This window comes from Nicotiana sylvestris, chromosome 10, assembly GCF_000393655.2.
Source record: "Nicotiana sylvestris chromosome 10, ASM39365v2, whole genome shotgun sequence".
Lineage (NCBI taxonomy): Eukaryota > Viridiplantae > Streptophyta > Magnoliopsida > Solanales > Solanaceae > Nicotiana > Nicotiana sylvestris.
Genome location: NC_091066.1, coordinates 72,416,772 through 72,442,493, shown reverse-complemented (window position 1 = coordinate 72,442,493; position 25,722 = coordinate 72,416,772). Strand labels below are relative to the sequence as shown.

Below are 25,722 nucleotides of genomic sequence, written 5' to 3'. Positions count from 1 at the left end.
CATTTTCTTGGAAAACTCTTGTTCTGTATGGAGCTAACTGCTGGAGTAGGTGTAAATGCGTAATGTGATCATAATTTTGACTTTCTTTGCATGGAAATTTTCGAAGCCCTAGCTTGTAGCTCGTGGTTTCCTTTTTTTTAGTCCATGCACCTACTTTTTCAATTCCCTCTCTTCTTGCCCATAAAATGTACTGTTGAGCTGAGCATGTTCAAATGTGAATATGTTTGATAATTGACATACTAGGTTCAATTATATAAAAGAACCAAGTTTTGTGGAATTGGTAAACAGATATAATATGAAAATAACAAGAGATAGAGAACCAGTCTTGCAGCTGAATGATGTCCAGGGCTCATCAAACACGTGAATATTGAATAAGTGTGCAAGTTGAATTCCGGAAAGAAGTCAGTTTGTGCGCAATAAGGAAATATCTTAGGGTTAGTCTCCATGGCTATAGAGATGTAACCTAAAATAATCACTCCTTGAAGTTAGTGAAGTTCGAAGGAAAATCTCACGAGGGTAGATCATAATTCTTGCTCCCTTGAGCATGGAGGTTTTCATGTAAAAATCCTTATGTTCTTTATAGTCCGCACTTTACTAGCTATTTGTATATGTTCTAGGTACATCAAAGAATCTGATTCTTTGGTTCGAAAAAATCGGCTAAGACATAATTTACCTCTTGTGTCCCTAAAATAACATGTACTAGAGGCTGTCACAAACTCTTTTTTTTTCCACATGGTTTTTAGTACCCCTGTATGAAGCTCCAACTAATTCGGAGTTGTGCCGCGCTTAAGGCTCGTGTAATAACCTGAAATAAGTTATATACTAATTAATCGTGAGGTTGAAGAAGTAATTTTATTGATAGTTATTGGGTCAAATACTAAGCTTGTATAGAAAATTATTATAATATATAAGGTAGTATACCATATAACAATTAGTGGACCTAATTTATAATTAGACATATACCAGGAGTAGTATAATAATCCTAGATAATAAAAGGGATTGAAAAAAAAATAATTTAGGCTCAAACCTTATACTGCTATAAGTTTAGGTATATACTTGGTTCTCTGAGGAAAGAAGATTAGAAGACAAAAACACTGTGTCTGCGTGAGTACATTAGAAGCCGTCACTACGGGGTCATTCTTCAAATTATAAGGCGTGAGGACCATTGTAGGGAAAAGACCAATTGTAAGGTATGTCTATTTTTAATATTTACATATAGTAGTATTCATGGAATTAGATAATCTTGACGACGATGGTTGGGACAATCATTATAACAGAGATGTGCTTAAGAATGAAATAGAAAATTAATCATGATGTCATGATTGCATATAATAAAGAGTCTACAATTAAAACCTTGCTATGGAAATTATATTAATTGTACTTTTCGGCTTCAAAATTTGGAGACTCAATATTAGCTAATGAGTGGATAACAAAAAAAGAAGAGGGAATCTATTCGAAGGAAATAGTTATAAATTTACAGAAAGTTTTTACCCAATTAGAATAATAATTATATAATGATGGGATTCAAGAATTAGAAATTTTTCCATCAATATACTGTTCCAGTTCTTTAATTTGGAGATAAAAGTATCATGCCATGATTACTATGTGTTTTTGAACTTCTGAGAAAAAGACAACATGATGGCTTCTGGAACCACCTCTATTTCGACATTTTAGTTCACTATATAGTGCCTCGCATGGTATTTATTTGTGTACAATTTTTTCTTAATTAGCCGAGGCTTTGACTTTGATTTTGATTTGTCCCGAGATTATGGAAATTAATTACCTAGACTAATTAGGACATGCCATTCAATATTTGGATAGATTGAGGACATTGGAAGCCGTTTGGTTGGTGTTTTAGGAGTTGCAAGGTTCGAGAACTCCGCTTTAGCGAGGTAAGTGAGACTTTAAGCTTTGATGCTTGCTTTTCCAAAACTCGTTTTGAAAGTATTTTTTTTGTCTGGTCCATGTGTTGGGACGAGCGTGCGCTTGGTAGATACGGTGGTCCTTGACCAGCCGCAAATATATATTATTTTGTAAAAAGCTAAAATAATTTAATTAGTGATTTGTGATGTAGCGTGATGTGGCGTAGCCTCGTGCTATGGCGTTGGAGTGTTAGAAATTATTTCTTCGCTGCCGTAATATATTTGGGGCATTGTGTATGCCGCCGTGATAGATTTGGGGCATTGTGTATGATGTCGTGGACTCGTTGGGGTGTTTGGTTAATTTCCTACACTGTCGTTAATGACAAGTCCTTAGTGTAGATTGTGTTGAGATATATGTAGTATTGTTATTAATAACTGTTTGGACCTTATAGAGTAATTATACGATAAAAGGAATTTCTGTGCATATTATTTGTGTGCTTGTTGTGCATTTGTATTTTCTAACACTTGTTCTAGAGGTATTTAGAGTGGCGGGTCGAGGATCTTACTGGATTATATTTACGTATAACTCACTCCTTACCTGCATGTCTATGCAGATACTGTTGGTGAAGACGAAGCTAGTAGCCGGCGAGTTCGCTAGACTTGATTCAGTTGTTGAGGTGAGCCGCCGCATTGTTTGTGGAGGCTGCCTAAAGAGCCTTTATCATTTATTCATATGAGGTCTTTTGTAATTCTCTTAGATGCTCCATGGTCTAGTGTGTGATTTGGTCTAGAGTTTTAATCTAAAAATTTTGAGATATTAATTGTTCGTAATAGTTACCAGATTATTTGGATACTCATTTAATTAATTAAATACTGCAAATCAATCGCTAAGGTAAGAAAGTAAGGTTCGCCCGGCAGGTGGTGTTAGCTGGGTGTCAGTCACGTCTAGGAGGTAGTTTGGGGACGTGACAGCCCGTTAATGGAGAAGTGCTCCCAATTAGAAAGTTTTTCATTCTCAAAGCTCAAACTCGAAATTTTTTGTAAAAGATGGACGGATTTTATCCATCACATTGCAGCCCTTAATGGTGGTTGTCACAAACTTTATAAGGACATGTACTATATAAAGAATACCATATCCTCATAGGCAGATTCAGAGATTTTAAGTTAAAATGTAAAAAATCAACTGCACTATCTAGATACTCCTCTTTTTTTACTTGAATGTCAATTTAGTGGACGTGTATTTTTCACTTATATATCTAGAGGTGGAGTTGAAGATAGTAAGATTTTCAATCCGTGATGTACCATTAAATCTATCTGATCTATCATTGACTTGAACTATCTTCAAAAGTTGCCACAAGTTCATTCTCCTAATATATTTATGTTAAGATTAATCAATGATCAGTTATGTATTTTAATTATCTTCTAGAGTTTCCACACTTCATTTTCCTAAGACGTGTTGAGATTAATCTACAAACAGTTTATAGAACTTACAAAATAAGTGTAATTTGATTGTTCGAATATGTCATTTCACTCTTTTCCAGGTTATTCACCCATACTATGAACAATTATATGTAATTAACTTTAAAATAACTTGGTTGTGTAAAGTACTTTTACATTGTAAAGGCTCTATATCGCATTCAATGATCTCTGGCATGAGAAAAGAATAAAAGGGTGACTGATTTTATTTGTTTAGATGTGTACTCATTCCAATAATTTTCAGGTATACTCTTATAGGCAATACAACATGAACACACAATAACAACAGCCTGTAGAATGTAGATCTTGAATTTGCCAGGCGAGTACACGATTTATTCATACGCTGTGTTGTCTCTGATCCCTATTAATGTAGTTCTACTGACGAGGCGATGTACACTTCAGCTTGTTGATGCTTGCAGTTGTCGTCGAACAAGAGCAGTGTAAATTCCATCCATGACCAGAAGCTCGTCATGGCTTCCACTTTCCACAATCTGACCATCAGAAACAACTGCTACAATGTCTGCACTTTTCACAGTAGAAAGCCTATGTGCTATTACAAGCACTGTCCTGCCTCTCATCAGAGAATCCATAGCATCCTGTTAGCATTGACACATCAAAATTAACAGAAAGCTTTTCTATGGATTGGAAAGTAAGAATTGTTGAAGTTTGGCAAAATGCCAAAGTCCCACATTGGTTGGGAGTTAAGTTTGGAGGGGATTTTTCCCCTATAAAAGAAGGCCTAATGTTTAGGATTGAAACACACCTCTCATTTGCCTTCTCATCTGTTTAAGGCATTTGTATCTTCTCTCTTTAGTATTATTTCACTTGTATTTTTGGAGTGGAATAAAATATTGGTTGTGTCCGAGGAGTAGGCAAAATTAGCCGAACCTCGTAAATTCTGGTGTTTCCTTTATTGTTGTTTTATTGTCTTATTTATTATTTGGTGGCTGTCATAATTTTTGGTATAGTAGTTGTGACTTATTCACACTATATACATTTGGCTTCCGCAACAATTGGTATCAGAGCCAAGGTACTGTCTAAGTATGCTCTGTGGTTGCAGCATAGTCTGATCTTCCACATCAGAAAAGATTTATCTTGGTAACTGAGTCAAGGTTCTGTCTGAGTATGCTCTGTGGTTGCAGCTTAGTCTGATCTTCCACACCAGAAAGGAAATAATCTTGATTTGTGTCGTCAGCTATTAAATAATATTTGTGTCAAAGATGGGAGACAATAAACAAGAAGAATCTACATCAAGTGTCAACAATACGTCATCATTGGCATCTTCGCTTATGACAAGAATTGTTTCAAATGCGAAATTTGCGGTCGAAATATTTGACGGGTCCGGACATTTTGGGATGTGGCAAGGCGAGGTTCTAGATGTCCTTTTTCAACAAGGGCTAGATCTGGCCATTGAAGAAAAGAAACCAGATGTTATTGGAGAAGAAGATTGGAGAATTATCAACCGTGTTGCTTGCGGTACCATTCGATCCTACCTTGCTAGAGAGCAGAAATATCCATACACAAAGGAAACTTCTGCAAGTAAATTATGGAAAGCACTGGAGGATAAATTTTTGAAGAAAAACAGTCAAAATAAATTGTACATGAAGAAGAGACTGTTTCACTTCACCTATGTTCCTGGTACCACGATGAATGAACATATCACCAGTTTCAATAAGTTGGTCACAGATTTGCAAAATATGGATACAACTTATGATGATGGTGACTTGGCCTTAATGTTGTTGGCGTCACTTCCTGATGAGTACGAGCACCTTGAAACTACTCTACTCCATGGAAATGACGAAATTTCTCTCAGAGAAGTTTGTTCAGCTTTGTACAGCTATGAACAAAGAAAGCGAGAAAAACAGAAGGGCGGAGAAGGAGAAGCACTGTTTGTGAGGGGTCGTCCTCAAAATCAAACGAGGACAAAGAAGGGAAGATCCAAGTCAAGATCCAGACCCAGCAAAGATGAATGTGCCTTTTGTCGAGAAAAAGGGCACTGGAAGAAAGACTGTCCGAAGTTGAAGAATAAGGCCAAACATAACAATGGAAAGGCCATTATGGATTCAAATGTAGCTGATTGTGATGATTCAGACTTCTCATTAGTTACAACAGAGTCATCAACATCATCAGACATATGGTTGATGGACTCGGCTTGTAGCTATCATATGTGTCCCAATAGGGACTGGTTCGTGGAATTTCAAGAAGGAGAATATGGAGTCATCCACACAGCGGATAACAGCCCTCTTACCTCATATGGCATTGGTTCAATACGATTAAGGAACCATGATGGAATGATCAGAACATTGATAGATGTTCGATATGTACCGGATTTGAAGAAGAATCTCATCTCTGTGGGAGCCCTAGAATCAAAAGGGTTCAAAATCATTGCAGAAAATGGAGTGATGAGAGTATGCTCCGGTGCACTAGTGGTAATGAAGGCTAATCGGAAGAATAATAATATGTACCGCTATCGTGGCAGTACAGTTATTGGGACAGCGACAGTAACATCCAGTGACGACAAAGAGGCAGAAGCAACCAAGCTATGGCACATGCGCTTGGGACATGCTGGAGGAAAATCCTTGAAAACTCTATCAGATCAAGGATTGTTAAAAGGAGTAAAGGCTTGCAACTTGGAGTTTTGTGAGCATTGTGTCAAAGGGAAACAGACAAGGGTTAAATTTGGTACAGCGATCCATAATACTAAAGGCATTTTGGATTATGTACACTCTGATGTTTGGGGTCCTTCCAAAACACCTTCATTGGGTGGGAAGCACTATTTTGTAACCTTTGTTGATGATTTTTCTCGAAGAGTGTGGGTGTATACAATGAAAAACAAAGATGAAGTGCTGGGAATTTTTCTCAAATGGAAGACGATGGTGGAGAATCAAACAGGCAGGAGGATCAAGTGTATTCGCACAGACAATGGAGGTGAATACAAAAATGATCATTTCAATAAGGTCTGTGAAAATGATGGCATCGTCCGACACTTCACTGTTAGACATACACCACAACAGAATGGAGTGGCAGAACGTATGAACCGGACCTTGCTGGAGAAGGTACGGTGTATGTTGTCCAATGCTGGCTTGGGCAAAGAATTTTGGGCTGAGGCAATTACATATGCATGCCACCTCATTAATCGTCTACCATCTGCTGCTATTGATGGCAAAACACCATTTGAAAAATGGTATGGAAAACCTGCTGTAGATTATAACTCTTTGCACGTGTTTGGCTCAACTGCATATTATCATGTGACAGAGTCAAAATTGGATCCAAGGGCAAAGAAGGCTATTTTTATGGGAATTACTTCTGGAGTCAAAGGATATCGCTTATGGTGTCCTATGACAAAGAAAGTAATATTCAGCAGAGATGTTACCTTTGATGAATTTGCTATGGTAAATAAGGTAACAGAAGATACCAAACAAAATGAAGGTGCTTCTAAGCAGGTGGAGTTTGAGGGAAAATTTATTTTTCCTACACAAGAAGCAGAGGAGGAAACAAATGAAGATTACCCTCTGGAAGGAGAGCCAGTAGAGGAGATTCCAACTCAGGAATCTCAACAACAACTTGAATCAATAGCAACCAGCAGGCCAAAAAGAACAATAACGAAACCTGTTCGTCTCATAGAGACGGTTGCTTGTGCAACCTCAATTGTAGCTGATGATGTTCCTACTACTTATAAAGACGTTGTCCAAAGTTCAGAAGAAGATAAGTGGAGGATTGCCATGAATGATGAAATACAGTCCCTTCATCAGAATCATACATGGAGATTGGCCAATCTCCCGAAGGGAAAGAAAGCAATTGGGTGCAAATGGGTATTTGCAAAGAAAGAAGGATTTCCTAACCAATTAGATGTTCGCTACAAAGCAAGATTGGTGGCCAAAGGATATGCTCAAAAGGAGGGAATTGATTACAATGAAGTGTTTTCTCCAGTTGTAAAACATTCCTCCATTAGAATTATGTTGGCTTTGGTAGCACAATTGGATTTGGAACTAGTTCAGATGGATGTAAAAACTGCGTTTTTACATGGAAACTTGGAGGAGGAAATCTACATGACTCAGCCAGAAGGATTCAAAGTTGCTGGAAAAGAAAATATGGTGTGCAAACTTGAAAAATCGTTGTACGGATTGAAACAATCTTCTAGACAATGGTACAAGCGATTTGACGAGTTTATGTTGCGGCAAGGGTACAAGAGAAGCAAATACGATCATTGTGTGTATTTGCACAAGCTTAAAGATGGTTCCTTTGTATATCTTCTCCTATATGTTGATGATATGTTGATAGCTTCCAAGAATTTGGAAGAAATTGATAAGTTGAAGATTCAACTGAAGAAGGAGTTCGAGATGAAGGATTTGGGTGAGGCAAAGAAAATTCTTGGCATGGAGATAATTAGAGATAGACGTTCAAAGAAACTCTGTTTATCTCAAAAGGAATATTTGAAGAGAGTACTTCAACGTTTTGGCATAGATGACAAGACTAAGCCAGTTAGTACTCCACTTGCTTCCCATTTTAAGCTAAGTACTACTATGTCGCCAATGGATGAAGCTGAACGAGAGTATATGTCAAAGGTACCATACGCAAATGTTGTTGGTAGCTTGATGTATGCAATGGTTTGCACAAGGCCTGACATTTCACAAGCTGTTGGAGTTATTAGCAGATATATGCACAATCCAGGGAAGGAGCATTGGCAAGCTGTGAAGTGGATTCTACGGTATATTCATAATACTGTAGATGTCGGGTTAGTTTTTGAGCAGGAAGACAATCAGTCTGTAGTTGGATATTGTGACTCAGATTTTGCGGGTGATATGGACAAACGAAGATCAACTACTGGTTATGTGTTTACTTTTGCAAAGGCACCAGTTAGTTGGAAGTCTACTTTGCAGTCAACAGTTGCTTTGTCTACAACAGAGGCAGAGTACATGGCTATTACAGATGCTGTGAAAGAGGCAATTTGGCTTCAAGGATTGCTAAAGGAGCTTGGTGTTGAACAAAAGGGTATCACAATTTTTTGTGATAGTCAAAGTGCTATTCAATTAGCGAAGAACCAAGTTTATCATGCAAGGACGAAGCACATTGATGTTCGGTATCATTTCGTACGAGAAATCATAGAAGAAGGTGGAGTCACGGTGAAGAAAATTCATACTACAGAGAATCCTGCTGATATGCTGACAAAGGTGGTGACTGCGGTCAAGTTTCAACATTGTTTGGATTTGATCAACATTGTTGAACACTGAAGATTGAAGATGAAGACACAACCAAAATTTGTTATTGAGAGAGAATTGAAAATGTGGAATTTTGCCAAGGTGGAGATTTGTTGAAGTTTGGCAAAATGCCAAAGTCCCACATTGGTTGGGAGTTAAGTTTGGAGGGGATTTTTCCCCTATAAAAGAAGGCCTAATGTTTAGGATTGAAACACACCTCTCATTTGCCTTCTCATCTGTTTAAGGCATTTGTATCTTCTCTCTTTAGTATTATTTCACTTGTATTTTTGGAGTGGAATAAAATATTGGTTGTGTCCGAGGAGTAGGCAAAATTAGCCGAACCTCGTAAATTCTGGTGTTTCCTTTATTGTTGTTTTATTGTCTTATTTATTATTTGGTGGCTGTCATAATTTTTGGTATAGTAGTTGTGACTTATTCACACTATATACATTTGGCTTCCGCAACAAGAATATCAATGAGAATACTTGGAAGCACTACAAATAAGTGTATTCCCTCTGTGTTTTAGTTTGACTAGCACGAAGTTTATGAAGGTAAAGTCTTGTGGTGTTAAACTAAAGGAATGTATAACATACCAAAAATACCATTTTAAATGCCATGTTGTTCCTATAAGGGAGTGTCATTAAAGGTAAAATGGGAATGCACGACTAGAAACTTACTAAATATAGAAAACTGTCACTCTTTTGTAAATAGAACTCTTTTGTAAATAGACTAAAAAGGAAAGTAAGACTCCATATATTGAAACGGAGGGATATAATATGGAAATATGAGCATATATAAGGTCGAAAGTTCATACTTGTACAAGGTATTCGCACTCAGCATCGAGAGCACTAGTGGCTTCATCAAGAAGTAGAACTCTAGGTCCATCAACAGGGCCCTGGCAATTGCAATTCTCTGCTTCTGCCCTCCTGATAAACTTAGTCCACGTTCTCCAACAACAGTTTGATATTTATCCGGAAAGGATTCTACAAAGTCATGAGCATTAGCCCTTTTCTGCACCATTATTAGTTGACAAAGACGAATCATGTTTTTGGGTGAAAACAGAGTGAAAGTGTAACAAGTCTTGAATTTTGGGACAGAAATTGAATTTACCGCTGCCTTTTCTATGTCAGCACTGCTTGCTTTGCCATCAAACCCGTATGCAATGTTCTCTTGTATTGAACAGTTGAAAAGAACAGGTTCGTGGCTCACTATACTAATCTAAATTAATGTAGAAGTTAAGATTTGGATATTTTAGAAATTTGAAGACCACTACTCAATGATAAGTTGATTAGTACTAATATTGTTGAAACAATAAAGCCTTTAGACAGACAGCTCAATATGGCATGCACAACACATTTGAATTATTAGAGGAGAGCCTTCTATAAGATATGGAGATACTTAATCGTAGATGATGAGATCATATTACCTTTTTGTGTAAATATTCATTTGGTATTTCAACCAAAGGAACCCCATTGAGCAGTATATTCCCCTTAAGTGGATCATAGAACCTCTCTATCAAGTTAGCAGTGGTTGTCTGTAATCCAACCACGAGCTTGTTAGGATAAAAGTTTATCATCACAAACCTCATAATATCACATTAGCAGGTATTGTGTATATATGAAGTTTACTTTTCCTCCACCACTCGGACCAACAAGGGCAACTTTTGATCCTGGTCTCAATCTTAGCGATATACCCTGTTAATCCAAAGAAAACAAAAATAATAGGTGCTCTGCATAAGAGTTGTTTTTTAAGTCTCCCGACCAACTTTTACAACTTCAAATGGCTTCCTTTTTTAATCCTCCAAACAGTAAACTAACTAACTTTACTGTGAACACACCACAAAGACTTCTAGGCGCATTTCAAAGTTTAAAAGAAAACACTAAGAGTATCAGGTTAGATACTATGACTTGGCTACATCAAATTATAATAGGACAAAATGTTTCTGATATCTTTACGTATGTCAATGTCACTGTTGATACGCGAAAAAACTAAAATTTTACCTTGAGTACCATATGACTTGGGCGAGATGGGTAAGCAAACCATACATCATCCAGTTCAATGCCTCCATCCGGGTCACTGCACTAAAAGTCAAAATGTTATTAGAAGTATTTTTATGGGTCTTAACTTTCACAAACAAGTAATTAATCACCAGTGGAATACAAGCTTCTAACTGTTGAAGTTTGGCAAAATGCCAAAGTCCCACATTGGTTGGGAGTTAAGTTTGGGGGGATTTTTCCCCTATAAAAGAAGGCCTAATGTTTAGGATTGAAACACACCTCTCATTTGCCTTCTCATCTGTTTAAGGCATTTGTATCTTCTCTCTTTAGTATTATTTCACTTGTATTTTTGGAGTGAAATAAAATATTGGTTGTGTCCGAGGAGTAGGCAAAATTAGCCGAACCTCGTAAATTCTGGTGTTCCCTTTATTGTTGTTTTATTGTCTTATTTATTATTTGGTGGCTGTCATAATTTTTGGTATAGTAGTTGTGACTTATTCACACTATATACATTTGGCTTCCGCAACAATTGGTATCAGAGCCAAGGTACTGTCTAAGTATGCTCTGTGGTTGCAGCATAGTCTGATCTTCCACATCAGAAAAGATTTATCTTGGTAACTGAGTCAAGGTTCTGTCTGAGTATGCTCTGTAGTTGCAGCTTAGTCTGATCTTCTACATCAGAAAGGAAATAATCTTGATTTGTGTCGTCAGCTATTAAATAATATTTGTGTCAAATATGGGGGACAATAAACAAGAAGAATCTACATCAAGTGTCAACAATACGTCATCATTGGCATCTTCGCTTATGACAAGAATTGTGTCAAATGCGAAATTTGCGGTAGAAATTTTTGACGGGTCCGGACATTTTGGGATGTGGCAAGGCGAGGTTCTAGATGTCCTTTTTCAACAAGGGCTAGATCTGGCCATTGAAGAAAAGAAACCAGATGTTATTGGAGAAGAAGATTGGAGAATTATCAACCGTGTTGCTTGCGGTACCATTCGATCCTACCTTGCTAGAGAGCAGAAATATCCATACACAAAGGAAACTTCTGCAAGTAAATTATGGAAAGCACTGGAGGATAAATTTTTGAAGAAAAACAGTCAAAATAAATTGTACATGAAGAAGAGACTGTTTCACTTCACCTATGTTCCTGGTACCACGATGAATGAACATATCACCAGTTTCAATAAGTTGGTCACAGATTTGCAAAATATGGATACAACTTATGATGATGGTGACTTGGCCTTAATGTTGTTGGCGTCACTTCCTGATGAGTACGAGCACCTTGAAACTACTCTACTCCATGGAAATGACGAAATTTCTCTCAGAGAAGTTTGTTCAGCTTTGTACAGCTATGAACAAAGAAAGCGAGAAAAACAGAAGGGCGGAGAAGGAGAAGCACTGTTTGTGAGGGGTCGTCCTCAAAATCAAACGAGGACAAAGAAGGGAAGATCCAAGTCAAGATCCAGACCCAGTAAAGATGAATGTGCCTTTTGTCGAGAAAAAGGGCACTGGAAGAAAGACTGTCCGAAGTTGAAGAATAAGGCCAAACATAACAATGGAAAGGCTATTATGGATTCAAATGTAGCTGATTGTGATGATTCAGACTTCTCATTAGTTACAACAGAGTCATCAACATCATCAGACATATGGTTGATGGACTCGGCTTGTAGCTATCATATGTGTCCCAACAGGGACTGGTTCATGGAATTTCAAGAAGGAGAATATGGAGTCATCCACACAGCGGATAACAGCCCTCTTACCTCATATGGCATTGGTTCAATACGATTAAGGAACCATGATGGAATGATCAGAACATTGATAGATGTTCGATATGTACCGGATTTGAAGAAGAATCTCATCTCTGTGGGAGCCCTAGAATCAAAAGGGTTCAAAATCATTGCAGAAAATGGAGTGATGAGAGTATGCTCCGGTGCACTAGTGGTAATGAAGGCTAATCAGAAGAATAATAATATGTACCGCTATCGTGGCAGTACAGTTATTGGGACAGCGACAGTAACATCCAGTGACGACAAAGAGGCAGAAGCAACCAAGCTATGGCACATGCGCTTGGGACATGCTGGAGGAAAATCCTTGAAAACTCTATCAGATCAAGGATTGTTAAAAGGAGTAAAGGCTTGCAACTTGGAGTTTTGTGAGCATTGTGTCAAAGGGAAACAGACAAGGGTTAAATTTGGTACAGCGATCCATAATACTAAAGGCATTTTGGATTATGTACACTCTGATGTTTGGGGTCCTTCCAAAACACCTTCATTGGGTGGGAAGCACTATTTTGTAACCTTTGTTGATGATTTTTCTCGAAGAGTGTGGGTGTATACAATGAAAAACAAGGATGAAGTGCTGGGAATTTTTCTCAAATGGAAGACGATGGTGGAGAATCAAACAGGCAGGAGGATCAAGTGTATTCGCACAGACAATGGAGGTGAATACAAAAATGATCATTTCAATAAGGTCTGTGAAAATGATGGCATCGTCCGACACTTCACTGTTAGACATACACCACAACAGAATGGAGTGGCAGAACGTATGAACCGGACCTTGCTGGAGAAGGTACGGTGTATGTTGTCCAATGCTGGCTTGGGCAAAGAATTTTGGGCTGAGGCAATTACATATGCATGTCACCTCATTAATCGTCTACCATCTGCTGCTATTGATGGCAAAACACCATTTGAAAAATGGTACGGAAAACCTGCTGTAGATTATAACTCTTTGCACGTGTTTGGCTCAACTGCATATTATCATGTGACGGAGTCAAAATTGGATCCAAGGGCAAAGAAGGCTATTTTTATGGGAATTACTTCTGGAGTCAAAGGATATCGCTTATGGTGTCCTATGACAAAGAAAGTAATATTCAGCAGAGATGTTACCTTTGATGAATCTGCTATGGTAAATAAGGTAACAGAAGACACCAAACAAAATAAAGGTGCTTCTAAGCAGGTGGAGTTTGAGGGAAAATTTATTTTTCCTACACAAGAAGCAGAGGAGGAAACAAATGAAGATTACCCTCTGGAAGGAGAGCCAGTAGAGGAGATTCCAACTCAGGAACCTCAACAACAACTTGAATCAATAGCAACCAGCAGGCCAAAAAGAACAATAACGAAACCTGTTCGTCTCATAGAGACGGTTGCTTGTGCAACCTCAATTGTAGTTGATGATGTTCCTACTACTTATAAAGACGCTGTCCAAAGTTCAGAAGAAGATAAGTGGAGGATTGCCATGAATGATGAAATACAGTCCCTTCATCAGAATCATACATGGAGATTGGCCAATCTCCCGAAGGGAAAGAAAGCAATTGGGTGCAAATGGGTATTTGCAAAGAAGGAAGGATTTCCTAACCAAGTAGATGTTCGCTACAAAGCAAGATTGGTGGCCAAAGGATATGCTCAAAAGGAGGGAATTGATTACAATGAAGTGTTTTCTCCAGTTGTAAAACATTCCTCCATTAGAATTATGTTGGCTTTGGTAGCACAATTGGATTTGGAACTAGTTCAGATGGATGTAAAAACTGCGTTTTTACATGGAAACTTGGAGGAGGAAATCTACATGACTCAGCCAGAAGGATTCAAAGTTGCTGGAAAAGAAAATATGGTGTGCAAACTTGAAAAATCGTTGTACGGATTGAAACAATCTTCTAGACAATGGTACAAGCGATTTGACGAGTTTATGTTGCGGCAAGGGTACAAGAGAAGCAAATACGATCATTGTGTGTATTTGCACAAGCTTAAAGATGGTTCCTTTGTATATCTTCTCCTATATGTTGATGATATGTTGATAGCTTCCAAGAATTCGGAAGAAATTGATAAGTTGAAGATTCAACTGAAGAAGGAGTTCGAGATGAAGGATTTGGGTGAGGCAAAGAAAATTCTTGGCATGGAGATAATTAGAGATAGACGTTCAAAGAAACTCTGTTTATCTCAAAAGGAATATTTGAAGAGAGTACTTCAACGTTTTGGCATAGATGACAAGACTAAGCCAGTTAGTACTCCACTTGCTTCCCATTTTAAGCTAAGTACTACTATGTCGCCAATGGATGAAGCTGAACGAGAGTATATGTCAAAGGTACCATACGCAAATGCTGTTGGTAGCTTGATGTATGCAATGGTTTGCACAAGGCCTGACATTTCACAAGCTGTTGGAGTTATTAGCAGATATATGCACAATCCAGGGAAGGAGCATTGACAAGCTGTGAAGTGGATTCTACGGTATATTCATAATACTGTAGATGTCGGGTTAGTTTTTGAGCAGGAAGACAATCAGTTTGTAGTTGGATATTGTGACTCAGATTTTGCGGGTGATATGGACAAACGAAGATCAACTACTGGTTATGTGTTTACTTTTGCAAAGGCACCAGTTAGTTGGAAGTCTACTTTGCAGTCAACAGTTGCTTTGTCTACAACAGAGGCAGAGTACATGGCTATTACAGATGCTGTGAAAGAGGCAATTTGGCTTCAAGGATTGCTAAAGGAGCTTGGTGTTGAACAAAAAGGTATCACAATTTTTTGTGATAGTCAAAGTGCTATTCAATTAGCGAAGAACCAAGTTTATCATGCAAGGACGAAGCACATTGATGTTCGGTATCATTTCGTACGAGAAATCATAGAAGAAGGTGGAGTCACGGTGAAGAAAATTCATACTACAGAGAATCCTGCTGATATGCTGACAAAGGTGGTGACTGCGGTCAAGTTTCAACATTGTTTGGATTTGATCAACATTGTTGAACACTGAAGATTGAAGATGAAGACACAACCAAAATTTGTTATTGAGAGAGAATTGAAAATGTGGAATTTTGCCAAGGTGGAGATTTGTTGAAGTTTGGCAAAATGCCAAAGTCCCACATTGGTTGGGAGTTAAGTTTGGGGGGATTTTTCCCCTATAAAAGAAGGCCTAATGTTTAGGATTGAAACACACCTCTCATTTGCCTTCTCATCTGTTTAAGGCATTTGTATCTTCTCTCTTTAGTATTATTTCACTTGTATTTTTGGAGTGAAATAAAATATTGGTTGTGTCCGAGGAGTAGGCAAAATTAGCCGAACCTCGTAAATTCTGGTGTTCCCTTTATTGTTGTTTTATTGTCTTATTTATTATTTGGTGGCTGTCATAATTTTTGGTATAGTAGTTGTGACTTATTCACACTATATACATTTGGCTTCCGCAACAATTGGTATCAGAGCCAAGGTACTGTCTAAGTATGCTCTGTGGTTGCAGCATAGTCTGATCTTCCACATCAGAAAAGATTTATCTTGGTAACTGAGTCAAGGTTCTGTCTGAGTATGCTCTGTGGTTGCAGCTTAGTCTGATCTTCCACACCAGAAAGGAAATAATCTTGATTTGTGTCGTCAGCTATTAAATAATATTTGTGTCAAAGATGGGAGACAATAAACAAGAAGAATCTACATCAAGTGTCAACAATACGTCATCATTGGCATCTTCGCTTATGACAAGAATTGTGTCAAATGCGAAATTTGCGGTCGAAATATTTGACGGGTCCGGACATTTTGGGATGTGGCAAGGACATCTAGAACCTCGCCTTGCCACATCCCAAAATGTCCGGACCCGTCAAAAATTTCTACCGCAAATTTCGCATTTGACACAATTCTTGTCATAAGCGAAGATGCCAATGATGACGTATTGTTGACACTTGATGTAGATTCTTCTTGTTTATTGTCTCCCATATTTGACACAAATATTATTTAATAGCTGACGACACAAATCAAGATTATTTCCTTTCTGATGTAGAAGATCAGACTAAGCTGCAACTACAGAGCATACTCAGACAGAACCTTGACTCAGTTACCAAGATAAATCTTTTCTGATGTGGAAGATCAGACTATGCTGCAACCACAGAGCATACTTAGACAGTACCTTGGCTCTGATACCAATTGTTGCGGAAGCCAAATGTATATAGTGTGAATAAGTCACAACTACTATACCAAAAATTATGACAGCCACCAAATAATAAATAAGACAATAAAGCAACAATAAAGGGAACACCAGAATTTACGAGGTTCGGCTAATTTTGCCTACTCCTCGGACACAACCAATATTTTATTTCACTCCAAAAATACAAGTGAAATAATACTAAAGAGAGAAGATACAAATGCCTTAAACAGATGAGAAGGCAAATGAGAGGTGTGTTTCAATCCTAAACATTAGGCCTTCTTTTATAGGGGAAAAATCCCCCCCAAACTTAACTCCCACCGATGTGGGACAAAAGGTTTTGCCAAACTTCAACAAATCTCCACCTTGGCAAAATTCCACATCTTCAATTTTCTCTCAATAACAAATTTTGATTATGTCTTCATCTTTAATCTTCAGTTTTCAACAATGTTGATCAAATCCAAACAATGTTGAAACTTGACCGCAGTCACCACCTTTGTCAGCATATCAGCAGGATTCTCCGTAGTATGAATTTTCTTCACTGTGACTCCACCTTCTTCTATGATTTCTCGTACGAAATGATACCAAACATCAATGTGCTTCGTCCTTGCATGATAAACTTGGTTCTTCGCTAATTGAATAGCACTTTGACTATCACAAAAAATTGTGATACCTTTTTGTTCAACACCAAGCTCCTTTAGCAATCCTTGAAGCCAAATTGCCTCTTTCACAGCCTCTGTAATAGCCATGTACTCTGCCTCTGTTGTAGACAAAGCAACTGTTGACTGCAAAGTAGACTTCCAACTAACTGGTGCCTTTGCAAAAGTAAACACATAACCAGTAGTTGATCTTCGTTTGTCCAGATCACCCGCAAAATCTGAGTCACAATATCCAACTACAGACTGATTGTCTTCCTGCTCAAAAACTAACCCGACATCTACAGTATTATGAATATACCGTAGAATCCACTTCACAGCTTGCCAATGCTCCTTCCCTGGATTGTGCATATATCTGCTAATAACTCCAACAGCTTGTGAAATGTCAGGCCTTGTGCAAACCATTGCATACATCAAGCTACCAACAACATTTGCGTATGGTACCTTTGACATATACTCTCGTTCAGCTTCATCCATTGGCGACATAGTAGTACTTAGCTTAAAATGGGAAGCAAGTGGAGTACTAACTGGCTTAGTCTTGTCATCTATGCCAAAACGTTGAAGTACTCTCTTCAAATATTCCTTTTGAGATAAACAGAGTTTCTTTGAACGTCTATCTCTAATTATCTCCATGCCAAGAATTTTCTTTGCCTCACCCAAATCCTTCATCTCGAACTCCTTCTTCAGTTGAATCTTCAACTTATCAATTTCTTCCGAATTCTTGGAAGCTATCAACATATCATCAACATATAGGAGAAGATATACAAAGGAACCATCTTTAAGCTTGTGCAAATACACACAATGATCGTATTTGCTTCTCTTGTACCCTTGCCGCAACATAAACTCGTCAAATCGCTTGTACCATTGTCTAGAAGATTGTTTCAATCCGTACAACGATTTTTCAAGTTTGCACACCATATTTTCTTTTCCAGCAACTTTGAATCCTTCTGGCTGAGTCATGTAGATTTCCTCCTCCAAGTTTCCATGTAAAAACGCAGTTTTTACATCCATCTGAACTAGTTCCAAATCCAATTGTGCTACCAAAGCCAACATAATTCTAATGGAGGAATGTTTTACAACTGGAGAAAACACTTCATTGTAATCAATTCCCTCCTTTTGAGCATATCCTTTGGCCACCAATCTTGCTTTGTAGCGAACATCTACTTGGTTAGGAAATCCTTCTTTCTTTGCAAATACCCATTTGCACCCAATTGCTTTCTTTCCCTTCGGGAGATTGGCCAATCTCCATGTATGATTCTGATGAAGGGACTGTATTTCATCATTCATGGCAATCCTCCACTTATCTTCTTCTGAACTTTGGACAGCGTCTTTATAAGTAGTAGGAACATCATCAGCTACAATTGAGGTTGCACAAGCAACCGTCTCTATGAGACGAACAGGTTTCGTTATTGTTCTTTTTGGCCTGCTGGTTGCTATTGATTCAAGTTGTTGTTGAGGTTCCTGAGTTGGAATCTCCTCTACTGGCTCTCCTTCCAGAGGGTAATCTTCATTTGTTTCCTCTTCTGCTTCTTGTGTAGGAAAAATAAATTTTCCCTCAAACTCCACCTGCTTAGAAGCACCTTCATTTTGTTTGGTATCTTCTGTTACCTTATTTACCATAGCAGATTCATCAAAGGTAACATCCCTGCTGAATATTACTTTCTTTGTCATAGGACACCATAAGCGATATCCTTTGACTCCAGAAGTAATTCCCATAAAAATAGCCTTCTTTGCCCTTGGATCCAATTTTGACTCTGTCACATGATAATATGCAGTTGAGCCAAACACGTGCAAAGAGTCATAATCTACAACAGACTTTCCATACCATTTTCAAATGGTGTCTTGCCATCAATAGCAGCAGATGGTAAGCGATTAATGAGGTGGCATGCATATGTAATTGCCTCAGCCCAAAATTCTTTGCCCAAGCCAGCATTGGACAACATACACCGTACCTTCTCCAGCAAGGTCCGGTTCATACGTTCTGCCACTCCATTCTGTTGTGGTGTATGTCTAACAGTGAAGTGTCGGACGATGCCATCATTTTCACAGACCTTATTGAAATGATCATTTTTGTATTCACCTCCATTGTCTGTGCGAATACACTTGATCCTCTTGCCTGTTTGATTCTCCACCATCGTCTTCCATTTGAGAAAAATTCCCAACACTTCATCTTTGCTCTTCATTGTATACACCCATACTCTTCGGGAAAAATCATCAACAAAGGTTACAAAATAGTGCTTCCCACCCAATGAAGGTGTTTTGGAAGGACCCCAAACATCAGAGTGTACATAATCCAAAATGCCTTTAGTATTATGGATCGTTGTACCAAATTTAACCCTTGTCTGTTTCCCTTTAACACAATGCTCACAAAACTCCAAGTTGCAAGTCTTTACTCCTTTTAACAATCCTTGATCTGATAGAGTTTTCAAGGATTTTCCTCCAGCATGTCCCAAGCGCATGTGCCATAGCTTGGTTGCTTCTGCCTCTTTGTCGTCACTGGATGTCACTGTCACTGTCCCAATAACTGTACTGCCACGATAGCGGTACATATTATTATTCTTCCGATTAGCCTTCATTACCACTAGTGCACCGGAGCATACTCTCATCACTCCATTTTCTGCAATGATTTTGAACCCTTTTGATTCAAGGGCTCCCACAGAGATGAGATTCTTCTTCAAGTCTGGTACATATCGAACATCTGTTAATGTTTTGATCATTCCATCATTGTTCCTTAATCGTATTGAACCAATGCCATATGAGGTAAGAGGGCTGTTATCCGCTGTGTGGATGACTCCATATTCTCCTTCTTGAAATTCCACAAACCAGTCCCTGTTGGGACACATATGATGGCTACAAGCCGAGTCCATCAACCATATGTCTGATGATGTTAATGACTCTGTTGTAACTAATGAGAAGTCTGAATCATCACAATCAGCTACATTTGAATCCATAATGGCCTTTCCATTGTTATGTTTGGCCTTATTCTTCAGCTTCGGACAGTCTTTCTTCCAGTGCCCTTTTTCTCGACAAAAGGCACATTCATCTTTGCTGGGTCTGGATCTTGACTTGGATCTTCCCTTCTTTGTCCTCGTTTGACTTTGAGGACGACCCCTCACAAATAGTGCTTCTCCTTCTCCGCCCTTCTGTTTTTCTCGCTTTCTTTGTTCATAGCTGTACAAAGCCGAACAAACTTCTCTGAGAGAAACTTCGTCATTTCCATGGAGTAGAGTAGTTTCAAGGTGCTCGTACTCATCAGGAAGTGACGCCAACAACATCAAGGCCAAGTCACCATCATCATAAGTTGTATCCATATTTTGCAAATCTGTGACCAACTTATTGAAACTGGTGATATGTTCATTCATCGTGGTACCAGGAACATAGGTGAAGTGAAACAGTCTCTTCTTCATGTACAATTTATTTTGACTGTTTTTCTTCAAAAATTTATCCTCTAGTGCTTTCCATAATTTACTTGCAGAAGTTTCCTTTGTGTATGGATATTTCTGCTCTCTAGCAAGGTAGGATCGAATGGTACCGCAAGCAACACGGTTGATAATTCTCCAATCTTCTTCTCCAATAACATCTGGTTTCTTTTCTTCAATGGCCAGATCTAGCCCTTGTTGAAAAAGGACATCTAGAACCTCGCCTTGCCACATCCCAAAATGTCCGGACCCGTCAAAAATTTCTACCGCAAATTTCGCATTTGACACAATTCTTGTCATAAGCGAAGATGCCAATGATGACGTATTGTTGACACTTGATGTAGATTCTTCTTGTTTATTGTCTCCCATATTTGACACAAATATTATTTAATAGCTGACGACACAAATCAAGATTATTTCCTTTCTGATGTAGAAGATCAGACTAAGCTGCAACCACAGAGCATACTCAGACAGAACCTTGACTCAGTTACCAAGATAAATCTTTTCTGATGTGGAAGATCAGACTATGCTGCAACCACAGAGCATACTTAGACAGTACCTTGGCTCTGATACCAATTGTTGCGGAAGCCAAATGTATATAGTGTGAATAAGTCACAACTACTATACCAAAAATTATGACAACCATAAAGGGAACACCATAATTTACGAGGTTCGGCTAATTTTGCCTACTCCTCGGACACAACCAATATTTTATTTCACTCCAAAAATACAAGTGAAATAATACTAAAGAGAAAAGATACAAATGCCTTAAACAGATGAGAAGGCAAATGAGAGGTGTGTTTAAATCCTAAACATTAAGCCTTCTTTTATAGGGGGAAAATCCCCCCAACCCTTCTTTTCCCACCGATGTGGGACAAAAGGTTTTGCCAAACTTCAACAGTTATAGCCAAATAAGCTCCATAAATCACCACAATAATAACTGACAAAGTTGATGCTGCGCTCAGCCCTCCAGAAAATAGACCAACCACTTTCTGTAACCGAAACATGGTAACAAACAAACCTCACTAATTAAGTTAATATCCATTATCTTGTAAGTAAAAGAGAATCAATTCACGAGTATGCTCACTGCTTGTCGAAGTCCTAGCTTTAGGGTCTCATCAACCTTCTCTGAGTAGCCTGATATTGCATATTTTTCTTTTGCAAATGATCTCACTGTTCTGATAGCCCCAAAAGATTCCTACATATTTACAAATTCAAGAGAAGCTGCATGGTCTCAAAAAGGCAATTACAGGCATGCGATTGTAAAATCGCACGAAGTAAATACCAACCTCAGCAATGGAGGCAGCTGCTTGAGTTTCATGTGACAGCTCCTTCATATAGCGCCCAAATTTACGAACACCAATGGAAATGATAGGCACAACAACCAGAGACAGCACTAACCAAGTGACAGATCACTAATGAGGAGTAGTAGTATGTAGGGGTAGTTAGTGGGGGCGTGGGAATCTTGATTATAGAGATACTCACATGTCAACTTCCAGGAAGATGAGAACATGAATCCAATCCCAATAAGTGCAGTTGTTAGGTTTCTTAAAGCTTCTGATAGGTTGGTGGTTGAAGCATTTTTGATGATTTGGGTGTCTTCTGATAGCCTGCTTAACAGTTCCCCTGTCCGAGTCACATCATAGAAGGCTATTTCCTATAAGAACTATAAATCATCAAGCAGAAACAAGTGGCTCAACTCTGAACCAAGACATTTTGCTGTGCTGTGGCCATAGTCAAGTAAAAAGTACTTCAAAAGAAAAGATTGTGTGCAAACATTGAGAAGAATAAAGAGAAACATGAAAAAGTGGGAGAAGAAAGGAGGAATTTACTTGCTGGATAAGGTGACTAAACAAATTCTTTCTCAGACGAGCAACAACCCACTCACTGACGGAAGAAAACAACCATGACCGTAATGCAGTGGACAGAGAGCTGAAAAGAATATTTCACGGCATGAAAACTTGGGAGAAAAAAAAAACAAGCTAAAGTATGCAAAATGCAGCAACCATGTTACAGTATCTTTTAATGAGAATCAAAGAGTTCACTACGACAAAATTTGGACAAGGCATATTACTTATTTATGGGTCTCCAGACCACACATCATATTTAAAATTTGCATATTTTGGTGGAACACTTTTCCATGTCTTATGTGTCCTACAACACTAATGCCTCAGAGGGTACTTCCACAAAACAGCAGCAAGTCTCATTGAGATGAGGAATTGATAAGGAACCATTGACAGGTCGCATGCAGGTCCTCCACAGCGTTGAATCTCAGAGCCTCATTTTATATTTTACTCTTATGAAATGAAAAAATTGGTGAACTTAAAACAGTAAAAATCTAGCCTAAGTGTGCGCCTATTTCTTCAAAAAACACTTCTGAAAATTGAGTTAGAACTTAGAAGGAACCTCTTCGTAAGTGCTATCAAGTCTAAAGTGATGGAGTTCAGTTCTAGGAAATGTATCATCTCTTCAAGATACCATATCCAGTAAGGAAAGAATAATAATCTCACAGAGCAAACGAAGCAAGGATTTTAATAGGTACTTGATAGATGTACAAGATAAATGACAGGAAAAGGGCAGAGATTCCCATACCCAGTAACAACTATTAAGATAATAGCCATTATCGTGTTTTTCACGGCTTCTAATGCTTCAGCTTGCTGTTGAGGGGTTTGTATGTCTCTTGATACAATGTCAATTACCATGCCACCAAATTTCGGCTGCAATGGGTAAAGTACAGCATCAATAGGAGATCCAAGAAGACTGGCAAAGGGCGGATGTCCACAACTGAGTTTTAGTGGAATCTTACTGTTGACGTTGAAATAGGTACTACATGCTTTATGTGATCTCTTATCTTTCCTTAATATTGGTTTAAGTTTCAGGTATAGTAATAAAAAAAAGTGTGAAACTCAATTACTAAACTCTCAGCATTTTCAAAACTCTAATGCGATGAGATGTTAAGAGAGAGTAACAAAAGTGGAATGAGAATGCTATACTATGAGAAGGTTTGTTGTTGATGCTATCAGCAATGCAATAGTAGCAAAAATTAGCTTTCCTGCATCTGACTTTGCCTGAAATCAAACACAGTTAGCAGTATTGATGAAAACTAGAATACCTGACATTCAAATTTTTGAGTACTCACCAGAAGAAATACTCTACAAAATCCAACATTGGCAGCCTGAATTCAAGCACAATAAGTCAAGATCTACACAAGGGAGCTGCTTTAAATGAGGGAAAAAGCGAACGAGCCAGCAGAAAAAGCAATCACCTCTGCTTCTCCATGCTCAAGATCAGTCCCAGGACCACTAGAAGTGCCTTCCTCATTTGTCTTCACCCGAGCCTAAAAGTGTTGCACTCAGCAAATGTCAGCAACTACTTCTACTCATTTTTTGACCAATTCGAACCTTAAAAAGTGTATATTTATGTTTGTGTATCTACATATATAAGAATTTTTACTGAGCTCAGCATTCGGTACACTTCATTATTCCTTCTCCATACAGAAAACCATTTACTAAGTGCTGCTCGGGTCAACAACATATATAAAGTAGCAGACGCTTTAAAAAAAAGTCCCTTTCTAAATTAAAAGAGAACACAAAAGGGGGAAACAAATATCATATGAACTATTGAATCCTACAGTAAAATTCCATACTTGTGATGTAGGAAGCAAGTCCTATACCTTAGAATTAAGATCACAACTTTGCGCTTAATGCTTCAGGTAACACATAGCACCCAGCTATCTAACGGCTGTTACTGCATCTAGTAAGGCAGCCAGAAATTATAACAAGGGGATTCAAAAAACGCGCAAGAATGTCATATCTGGGATTTGAACCTAATTAAATTTTGTCTCCGCTTTAATCCCGCAAAATTTTTCCCAAAAAGTCTCACACCATTAAGAGATCTTTACATCTTATACGTAGGCTCCCAATTTTTCAGTTACCAATGTGTGGTACTTTGTTCGCGCACCCAACATCACCTTCACCAGAAGCTTCCCTTATGTAATTCAATAACATATACTCATAGTACATAGGTGTGGCAAAATAGTTAAAAAGAAAACAGTTAACCACCTATATTATCCACTAAAAAATGGGTTAAATAATGAACTTTTTTAAAACGGGTCAAAAATGGATAAGAAGTATATATCCATTTAGAAAATGTATAACCAATATATTTGACATTTATCCTCAAGTTAGGGAAACTAAGAATTATTCATATGCAAAAAAATTCCAGCACCAAAGAGAAAACAAAAACAAGAAGAAAAAAGAAAAGAACAAAAATCATGAGAAAGCCTTCATTTTTGTTACTATACTATGCTTTATTTAATGAGTAAGGTAAAAAAGAGAAAGCTTACATCTTTTTTTAACAGGGACACTCTTTCGCTTCCCGTAGACATTATGGATCGTGCAGTCCAATCTAAAAGCTTTTTCTTGCCCATTTCTACCATCCAAAATAGTACTATTAACAAGAAAATCTATATCACTCTACTGCAAACGAAAAAGAAAAAGGTTGGTTGAAAGTTGGCTTAGAATGGACGCTACACTTTGAAGCAAACAATTAGAATGGACATTTATGTGTGTGTCTATGGAAGATTGAAAGTGGATACGTTGCAACCTGACTTATTAGTTACTCACGTATCAGTTAATGTCGACACCATTTAACAAATGTGAGTGTACTATGAATGTACCATTTGCAAAGCGGCTATAAAAAGGAACAAAAAGGTATGATTAGGATTTAGGACCGTAGGAGTGTAAAAACTTATCCGGAGGTTACGCTAAACTACATTACTTCAATTTATATTATAGTTAAGCGAGAATTAAAGATTTAAGGTGACATTGTGTAATAATTAGCTATTCTTTCTTTCTCACTTTGTGTGATGTACTTATTACTTTGGAGAATCAAAAGAACTTTTTCTTTGACCATAATTATTTCATATGTCTTTTAAATATTTTGAATTATTGCTTATAGTGACTTATAGTATTTTTTACTTAGTTTTTAAAATTTATACTTATTTTAAAAAGTTCCAAGATTTTGTATCTCAATCCACATAGAAAATTAGGCAGTTTGACAATCTTATCACATAAAGGGAGCATATGCAGTATGTTTTGGTGATAACTGTGTATGTGAAGACATGTGTCATGTATTCAATAGGTTGGCATAAATATTGGCATAAATATATATATAAATATTGGCGAAGCGTAATCCCCAAAGCACGGGGATAAGC

General features: G+C 37.9%; 1 protein-coding gene across 9 annotated transcripts; it reads right to left on the bottom strand.

Moving 5' to 3' along the window:
- Nucleotides 1-3,522: 3,522 nt before the first annotated feature.
- LOC104240121 (ABC transporter B family member 27-like) lies at nt 3,523-25,172 on the bottom strand. Of its 9 annotated transcripts, none has more exons than XM_070160454.1 (16): nt 25,113-25,172; nt 24,853-24,938; nt 23,773-23,844; nt 23,647-23,682; nt 23,501-23,575; nt 23,100-23,224; nt 22,340-22,439; nt 21,993-22,164; nt 21,797-21,903; nt 21,595-21,705; nt 21,453-21,499; nt 10,537-10,612; nt 10,165-10,230; nt 9,963-10,070; nt 9,351-9,754; nt 3,822-3,934 (listed from the first exon to the last, which is right to left on the bottom strand). In XM_070160454.1, exons 2-16 carry the CDS (start codon nt 24,934-24,936, stop codon nt 3,916-3,918), a joined length of 1,602 nt encoding a protein of 533 aa, XP_070016555.1. In that variant the 5' UTR covers nt 24,937-24,938; nt 25,113-25,172; the 3' UTR covers nt 3,822-3,915. The 9 variants fall into 9 exon arrangements, with proteins under 9 accessions (XP_070016560.1, XP_070016555.1, XP_070016556.1 ...); XM_070160455.1 differs by having other exon boundaries at nt 25,133-25,151; XM_070160457.1 differs by lacking the exon at nt 25,113-25,172 and having other exon boundaries at nt 9,351-9,547; nt 9,647-9,754; nt 24,853-25,106.
- Nucleotides 25,173-25,722: the final 550 nt, after the last annotated feature.

What these genes read in the sequence shown, in the direction of transcription:
- LOC104240121 (XM_070160453.1), bottom strand. Translation starts at nt 24,945, where the DNA reads ATGGTAGAAATGGGCAAGAAAAAGCTTTTAGATTGGACTGCACGATCC. An exon ending in CAGCTGCCTCCATTGCTGAG is followed by an intron (nt 21,706 to 21,796) that starts GTTGGTATTTAC and finishes GTAAATATGTAG; the next exon opens with GAATCTTTTGGGGCTATCAG. An exon ending in ATGAATATTTACACAAAAAG is followed by an intron (nt 9,755 to 9,962) that starts GTAATATGATCT and finishes ACATTAATTTAG; the next exon opens with ATTAGTATAGTGAGCCACGA.